Genomic DNA, 8648 nt, shown 5'->3' with positions numbered 1-8648 from the left:
CCCAGAGCTGTCCCAGAGCTGTCCCCATGTCCCCAGAGCTGTCCCCATGTCTGTCCCTGGCTGTCCCAGAGCTGTCCCTGGCTGTCCCCGTGTCCCCTGAGCTGTCCCCGTGTCTGCCTCTGGCTGTCCCCAGGCCTGTCCCCACATCCCCATGTCTGTCCGCGTGTCCCTGTGTCTGTCCCTGAGCTGTCCCAGAGCTGTCCCAGGCCTGTCCCCACATCCCCATGTCTGTCCGCGTGTCCCTGTGTCTGTCCCCATGTCTGTCCCTGGCTGTCCCCATGTCTGTCCCTGGCTGTCCCAGGGCTGTCCCCACATCCCCACGTCTGTCCGCGTGTCCCTGTGTCTGTCCCTGTGTCTGTCCCCTAGCTGTCCCCAGGTCTGTCCCTGTGTCTGTCCCAGAGCTGTCCCAGAGCTGTCCCCGGGTCTGTCCCCACATCCCCATGTCTGTCCGTGTGTCCCTGTGTCTGTCCCTGAGCTGTCCCAGAGCTGTCCCAGGCCTGTCCCCACATCCCCATGTCTGTCCGCGTGTCCCTGTGTCTGTCCCTGTGTCTGTCCGCGTGTCCCTGTGTCTGTCCCCGGGTCTGTCCCCCGTGGGGGTCACTCACGTCGGCGGGGGCCGCGTCGTCGGGAGGCAGGAAGTAGTGAGTGACCATCATGGTGGTGCCCTTGATGACGCCCACGTCGAACCATTGGTTCTCCTTCTTGGGCAGCGCCTTGGGCGGCGCCCCCGGCTCCGGCTTCTGCCGCGGACAGAGAGCGGCGCGTTCGCAGGGGAAATTGGGGGTTTCTGGGGGGATCTGGAGGGGTTTTATGGGGGAAATTGGGAGATTCTTGGGGGAAAATGAGGGATTTTATGGGGGGAAATTGGGGAAAGTTTGGGGGATTTTTGAGGGGGAAATTGGGGGGAATTTGAGGGAATTTTGAGGGGGAAATTGGGGATTTTTTGGGGGGAAATTGGGGGGAATTCGAGGGATTTTTGAGGGGAAAATTGGGGGGAATTTGAGGGATTTTTGAGGGGGAAATCGGGGGGAATTTGAGGGGGAAATTGGGGGGAATTCGAGCGATTTTTGAGGGGGAAATTGGGGGGAATTTGAGGGAATTTTGAGAGGGGAATTGGGGATTTTTTGGGGGGAAATTGGGGGGAATTCGAGGGATTTTTCAGGGGGAAATTGGGGATTTTTGAGGGGGAAATTGGGGAAAGTTTGAGGGATTTTTGAGGGGGAAATTGAGGGAATTTTGAGGGGGAAATTGGAGATTTTTTGGGGGGAAATTGGGGATTTTTGAGGGGGAAATTGGGGGGAATTCGAGGGATTTTTTGGGGGGAAATTGAGGGATTTTTGAGGGGGAAATTGGGGATTTTTGGGGGGAAATTGGGGGGAATTCGAGGGATTTTTGAGGGGGAAATTGGGGGGAATTTGAGGGATTTTTTGGGGGGAAATTGGGGAAAGTGTGAGGGATTTTTGAGGGGGAAATTGGGGGGAATTTCGAAGGATTTTTGAGGTGGAAATTGGGGATTTTTTGGGGGGAAATTGGGGAAAGTTTGAGGGATTTTTGAGGGGGAAATTGGGGGAAGTCTGAGGGATTTTTGAGGGGGAAATTGGGGGAAATTCGAGGGATTTTTGCGGGGGAAATTGGAGGATTCTTGGGGGAAATTGAGGGATTTTATGGAGGGAAATTGGGGCAATTTTGGGGGGAAAATGGGGGAAGTTTGAGGGATTTTGGAGGGGATTTTTGGGTGGGTTTGTGAGGATTTTGGGGGGGATTTTTGGGTGGGTTTGTGAGGACTTTGGGGGGGATTTTTGGGTAGGTTTGTGATGATTTCGGGGGGGATTTTTGGGTGGGTTTGTGAGGATTTTGGGGGGGATTTTTTGGGGGATTTTTGGGTGGGTTTGTGAGGATTTTGGGGAGGATTTTTGGGTGGGTTTGTGAGGATTTTGGGGAGGATTTTTGGGTGGGTTTGTGAGGATTTTGGGGGGGATTTTTGGGGGGGGATTTTTGGGTGGGTTTGTGAGGATTTTGGGGGGGATTTTTGGGTAGGTTTGTGAGGATTTTGGGGGGGATTTTTGGGTAGGTTTGTGAGGATTTTTGGGGGTGATTTTTGGGTGGGTTTGTGAGGATTTTGGGGGGGATTTTTTGACGGGATTTTTGGGTGGGTTTGTGAGGATTTTGGGGGGGATTTTTGGGTGGGTTTGTGAGGATTTTGGGGGGGATTTCGAGGTGCATTTCCCCCCTCACTCACCACGGGGGTGCTCTCGATGCCGTTGGCCACCTCGGCCAGGGCGGCGGCCGCCTGCAGCTTGGCGGGGCTGGGGGCAACCGTGGGGCCCGGGGGGGCCACGAAGGCGCTCGAGGGGGCCAGGCCTGGGGTGGGGGGGGGCACAAAAAATTGGGGAAGGGGCTTAAAAATCCCCCCCCCCGGAATTCCCCACCCACCCCAATGGGTCGCAAACCAACCCTAGGGGTGCCCCCCCCCTCAAAATGGGGTCCCAGACCCCCCCAGATATCCCAGACCCCTCCCCACCCCATAAACACCCGCAAAACGACCCCTGCCCCAAAAATGGGTGCCCCCTAAGGGGTCATAAACCCCCCCCCATGGATCCCAAACCCACCCCCATGGGACCCCCTAAAGGACCCCCCTCTCCCCCCATTGCCGTGGGTGGGGGTCCCAAACCCCTCCATGGGACCCCTCCCCATCCCATAAACACCCCCTAAAAGGACCCCCCCCCAAAAATGGGTGCTCCCTAAGGGGTCATAACTCCCCCCATGGGACCCCTCCCCACCCCATAAACACCCCCAAAGGACCCCTCGCACCCCATCCATTGCCGTGGGTGGGGGTCCCAGCCCCAGAGCCCCCCCCTGCTCCATAAACACCCCCAAAAGGACCCCCCCCCCCCAAATGGGTGCCCCCTAAGGGGTCATAACCCCCCCCCCCATGAGACCCCCCCCACCCCATAAACACCCCTAAAAGGACCCTCCCAAAAATGGGTGCCCTCCCAGGGGTCCCAGACCCCTCCCCACCCCATAAACACCCCCAAGGGACCCCTCCCACCCCCCCATTGCCGTGGGCGGGGGTCCCAGCCCCAGAGCCCCCCCCTGCTCCATAAACACCCCCATGGGACCCCTCCCACCCCCCCCATTGCCGTGGGCGGGGGTCCCAGCCCCAGAGCCCCCCCCGTGGTGTCTCACCGTCGCCGGGGGGGGGCAGCAGGGTGGCGGGGGTGCCCCCCCCGGGCACCGTGCCCAGGTCCCCCAGGCCGTTGGTGTCGCCCGCGGGGTCGTTGAGGCTGTCGGCGGGGGCCAAGGCCTCGGTGGGCAAATGGGGAGGGGGCGCGGCCGCCTGGGGGGGGGCGGCGGGGGCGGGAGGGGGGGGAGGGGCGGGGGCGGGGGGCGCGGGGGGGGCCGCGGGGGGGGTCCCGGCCTCGGCCAGGTGCTGCTGGTGCTGCACCAGGGCCGCCAGGTCCTGCTGGGTGAGCACCAGGGGCAGCGCCCCCCCCCGCGCCCCCCGCCCCCTCCGACACCCCCAGGGCGCCCCCCAGCTCCGAGGGGCCCCCCCCGGGCTCGCCGGGCTCCAGCGGCTCCGATGTCCCTGTGGAGGGAGGGGAGGGACAGGGGGGACGTGTCAGGGGCTGAATGGGCACTGGGGGGTCATGGGGGTCAGCCAGAATCCACCCCATGGGGTCATTGGGGTCAGCCAGAATCCATCCCATGGGGTCATCCCAAAATCCACCCTGTGGGGTCATGGGGGTCATCCCAAAATCCATCCCATGGGGTCATCCCAAAATCCACGCTGTGGGGTCATGGGGGTCAGCCAGAATCCACCCCATGGGGTCATTGGGGTCATCCCAAAATCCACCCCATGGGGTCATCCCAAAATCCACCCTGTGGGGTCATGGGGGTCAGCCAGAATCCATCCCATGGGGTCATCCCAAAATCCACCCCATGGGGTCATTGGGGTCATCCCAAAATCCACCCAATGGGGTCATCCCAAAATCCACCCCGTGGGGTCATTGGGGTCATCCCAAAATCCATCCCACGGGGTCATCCCAAAATCCGTCCCCTGGGGTAATCGTGGTCATGGGGTCACCATGGCCCCCAGTGTGTGACCCCCATAACCATGGGACCAGGACCCCAGTGACCACCCCCAAAAACCCTCCAGGACCCCCTAAACCCCCTCAGGACCCCCCAAACTGACCCAAACCCCCCCAAACTGACCCAAACCCCCCCAAACTGACCCATGACCGCCTGCTGCGCCGCCTGCAGCACGGCCTGGATGGCCAGAGCCTGGGCCTGCGCCTCCTCGCTGGCCGCCGCCGCCGCCGCCGCCTCGGCCGCCGCGGTCACCGCCAGCTCCTCGGGGGTGAGCCCGGGGGGTCCCCCCGCGCCCCCCGCCTCGGCCAGCAGCTCGGGGGGCAGCGCCAGCCCCTCGGCCGGGCCCCCCTCGGCCGTGGGCGGGGGCAGCACCACCACGGCCAGAGGCTCCGGGGACCCTCCGGGCTCGGCGCCGGCCTGGGCAGGGGCAGCGGCCTCGGGCCCGGGGGGGGACGGGGAGGCGGCCGAGGAGGGGTCCTGGGATGATGGGTGGGGGTCTCCAGGAGGGGTGGGCGTGGGCGTGGCGGTGCTGGCGGGGGCTGGGGGGGTCTCGGGGGGTGCCGGGGGGGATTCGGTCAGCGACGAGATGGTCTGGGGAGGGGGGGAGGGGAGAGGTGAAGGGACGCCCCCACCCTCAAAATGGCAAAATGGGGCCTTGGCGGCCTCCAGAGGCACCAGGAGGTCCCTGGTGGCAGTGCCACGGTGCTTGGGGCACCCCCGGTGTACCCAAGCCCTCCCAGTGTCCCCAAACCCCCTCCCACTGACCCCAAACATCCTCCCAGTGTCCCCAAACCCTTCCCCAATGTCCCCAACCTCCCTCCCACTGTTCCCAAACCCCCTTTTAATGTCCCCAAATCCCCTTTATTGTCCCCAAACCCCCTCTCCAATGCCCCCAAACCCCCTCCCAATGTCCCCAAAACCCCACCCTCCCAGAGCCCCCAAATCCCCTTTTATGTCCCCAAACCCCCTTTATGGTCCCCAAACCCCCACCCAGAGCCCCCAAATCGCCCTCCAGTGTCCCCAACCCCCCTACCAATGTCCCCAAACCCCCTCCCAGTGCCCCCAAACCCCCGTTTATGTCCCCAGCCCCCCGTCCCCAGTGTCCCCAAGGCCGCTCACCGGCACGGCCGGCCCCGGCGCTGGCGTGGACTGAGTGACCGTGGTGACCGCCCGGGGCTGGGGGGTCCCGCTGCCGCTGGGGCCGGGGGGGCTGGGGGTCCCGGGGGGCACGGGGGGACCCCCGGCCTCGCTGGGGGGGGTCTCCCCCTCCCCCTGCCCGTTGGCAGCCGGCGGGGGGGGCTCTGTGGGGACAGCAGGGAGGGGTCAGCGAGGCCCACAGCCCAAAGCGAGGGCGGAGGGCGACGATTTGGGGACGATTTGGGGACGATTTAAGGGTCACCTTGGCTGGCGCCCATGCTGGCGGTGACCGTGGTGGCCGTGGCCGTCGTCCCCGTCTCGTGGGTCTCACAGGGGGGGTTGGAGCAGGCGCGGGGGGGGCTGGTGGCAGCGGCGGCGGTGGTGGCACAGGGCGGGGGCGGTGTCACCCCCTCGGCGGTGGTGGCCGTGCTGGTGGCCCCGCTCTGGTGGCTCTGGCAGGGCGAGGACCCCGCTCTGGTGGCGGCCGTGCTGGTGGCCCCGCTCTCGGGGGTCTCGCAGGGGGGGTTGGCACAAGGCGGGGACCCCCCCGTGCTGGAGGTGGTGGCGGCGCTGGTGGCCGTGGTGGTGTCACCCGGCCGGGAGCCCGCGGTGGCCGTGGTGGCCGTGTTGGTGGTCCCGGTCTCGTGGGTCTCGCAGGGGGGGTTGGAGCAGAGCTGTGACGATGTCATTGTCACCGTGTTGGTCGTGCCCGTCTCGTGGGTCTCGCAGGGGGGGTTGGAGCAGGGGGGGACGCCTCGAGGCGGTGGCGCCGCTGCTGTCCCTGACTCGGGCGGGGGGCGCGAGGTGGCCGTGGTGGTGGTGGCCGTGCTGGTTGTCCCCGTCTCGTGGGTCTCACACGGGGGGTTGGAGCAGAACCGCGTCCCCGTGGTTGTCACCGTGCTGGTTGTCCCCGTCTCGTGGGTCTCACAAGGAGGATTAGAGCAGGGTGGCCTCGGCGCTGTCACTGTCACCGTGTTGGTTGTCCCCGTCTCATGGGTCTCACAAGGAGGGTTGGAGCAGAACCGCGTCCCCGTGGTTGTCACCGTGTTGGTTGTCCCTGTCTCGTGGGTCTCACAAGGAGGGTTGGAGCAGAGCTGTGACCCTGTCACTGTCACCGTGTTGGTTGTCCCCGTCTCGTGGGTTTCACAGGGCGGGTTGGAGCACAGCCGTGTCCCCGTGGTTGTCACCGTGTTGGTTGTCCCCGTCTCGTGGGTCTCACAAGGAGGGTTGGAGCACAGCCGTGTCCCCGTGGTTGTCACCGTGTTGGTTGTCCCCGTCTCGTGGGTCTCGCAGGGCGGGTTGGAGCAGAGCTGTGACCCTGTCACTGTCACCGTGTTGGTTGTCCCCGTCTCGTGGGTCTCGCAGGGGGGGTTGGAGCAGAGCTGTGACCCTGTCACTGTCACCGTGTTGGTTGTCCCCGTCTCGTGGGTCTCGCAGGGGGGGTTGGCACACAGCCGTGTCCCCACGGGGGTCTCACAGCTCGCCGTGGTGGCCGCAGTGACCGCCCCGCTGGCCGTCCCCACCTCAGGCTGTCCCCAGGGCGTTTGGCACGGGGCTGCCTCCTGCGTTTGGCACGAGGTGACACCGCCGCCACCGCCGCCTTCGGGGGGACACAACCGCGCCGTCATCGTTGTCCCCGTGGCCGCCGTCTGCTGCGTGGGGCAGGGCGGTCCCCCCGGCGTCCCCAGGCGCGCTGTCCCCACCGTCCCCGCCGCCGTGGGGGTGTTGGTGGTCCCCGTCTCGTGGGTCTCGCAGGGGGGGTTGGAGCAGGCCCGGGGTGGCGCCGCCACCACCGCTGTCCCCCCGCCCGTGTCCTCGCAGAGCTGCAGCTGCAGCTGCTGTCCCCCCGTCCCCACGTTGGCCACCAGGCTGGTGGTGGCCGTGTTGGTCGTCCCCGTCTCGTGGGTCTCGCAGGGCGGGTTGGAGCACACCAGGGTGACGGTGCCAGGGGTGGCCTCGGCCGCGGGGGGCTCGGCCAGGCTGCCACCCCCCGAGGTGGCCGCGGGGGGACCTTCGGCCGTCGGGGACGCCAGGATGGACACGGGGAGGTCGTGGACGGGCTGGGCCTCCACGCCGCTGGGCGTGGTGATCAGCGTCACCTGCGTGGGCTGGGACACCGGCTGTGTCCCCACAGTGGCTCAGGGGAGGTGGCACTGAGCACGGGTGCCACCGTCCCCGTCCCCCCCCTCCAGGCTCGAATCTCTGTGAGCTCCCCTTGGTGTCACCACAAATTCCCCAGTGTCCCCTCCCCGCTCCTGTCGGCAGCGCAGCTGGGGCTGAGCTGCATTTGGGGACATCCCCAATGTCCCCGGTGTCCCCTCACCTGCATGGTGATGGTCGGTGTCCCCCCTGTCCCCAGTGTCCCCCCTGTCCCCAGTGTCCCCTCACCTGCATGGTGATGGTCGGTGTCCCCAGCGCCCAGTGTCCCCAGTGTGCCCCCTGTCCCTAATGTCCCCTCACCTGCATGGTAATGGTCAGTGTCCCCAATGTCCTAAATGTCCCCAGTGTCCCCAGCTCCCCCTGTCCCCAGTGTCCCCCCTGTCCCCAGTGTCCCCTCACCTGCATGGTGATGGTCGGTGTCCCCAATGTCCCCCCTGTCCCCAGTGTCCCCAATGTCCCCAGTGTCCCCAGTGTCCCCTCACCTGCATGGTGATGGTCAGTGTCCCCAGTGTCCCCCCTGTCCCCAGTGTCCCCAATGTCCCCAGTGTCCCCTCACCTGCATGGTAATGGTCAGTGTCCCCAATGTCCCCAGTGTCCCCCCTGTCCCCAGTGTCCCCAGTGTCCCCTCACCTGCATGGTGATGGTCGGTGTCCCCAGTGTCCCCCCTGTCCCCAGTGTCCCCAATGTCCCCAGTGTCCCCAGTGTCCCCTCACCTGCATGGTGATGGTCGGTGTCCCCAGTGTCCCCAGTGTCCCCCCTGTCCCCAGTGTCCCCAATGTCCCCAGTGTCCCCCCTGTCCCCAGTGTCCCCAGTGTCCCCTCACCTGCATGGTGATGGTCGGTGTCCCCAGTGTCCCCAATGTCCCCCCTGTCCCCCCTGTCCCCAGTGTCCCCTCACCTGCATGGTGATGGTCGGTGTCCCCAGGCCGCCCCCGGCCGCGGTGGCCGTGATGGCCGCAGGGTTCAGCACCTGGCTGGACAGGGTGGCGATTGTCCCCAGGGTGGTGATGGGTGTGGCCAGCGAGGCCGTGGCGCTGTGGCCACCCGCCCCCCCGGCCAGGCTGGTGGACACCGTCCCTGTCACCGTCCCCAGCGTGGTCACACCTGCAGGGGACACCAGGGCCGTGAGTGACCGTTCGGGAAAGTGACCCCAAAATGACCCCAAAGTGACCCCGTGGTGCCACAGTGACCCCCCCTGTGATTTGGTGACCCTTCCCCATGACAGTGGCTGTCCCTCCTGGTGTCCCCTCCCTCCCTGTCCCC

General features: G+C 65.6%; 1 protein-coding gene across 1 annotated transcript in view; it reads right to left on the bottom strand.

Annotated features, from left to right (window-relative positions):
• Positions 1 to 582: 582 nt before the first annotated feature.
• Positions 583 to 8648, bottom strand: part of HCFC1 (host cell factor C1) — a 28247-nt gene continuing 20181 nt past the window's right edge. The window contains 7 exon segments of the mRNA XM_054518446.1: positions 583 to 740; positions 2240 to 2361; positions 3187 to 3586; positions 4233 to 4680; positions 5209 to 5390; positions 5489 to 7346; positions 8284 to 8489. Of these exon segments, the coding sequence (XP_054374421.1) occupies positions 598 to 740; positions 2240 to 2361; positions 3187 to 3586; positions 4233 to 4680; positions 5209 to 5390; positions 5489 to 7346; positions 8284 to 8489 (3359 nt within the window). The 3' untranslated portion in view covers positions 583 to 597.

The sequence above is a fragment of the Molothrus ater genome, unplaced genomic scaffold (assembly GCF_012460135.2).
Source record: "Molothrus ater isolate BHLD 08-10-18 breed brown headed cowbird unplaced genomic scaffold, BPBGC_Mater_1.1 matUn_MA582, whole genome shotgun sequence".
Lineage (NCBI taxonomy): Eukaryota > Metazoa > Chordata > Aves > Passeriformes > Icteridae > Molothrus > Molothrus ater.
The sequence above is the reverse complement of the archived record's forward strand: the minus strand, read 5'-3'. Positions and strand labels throughout refer to the sequence as shown.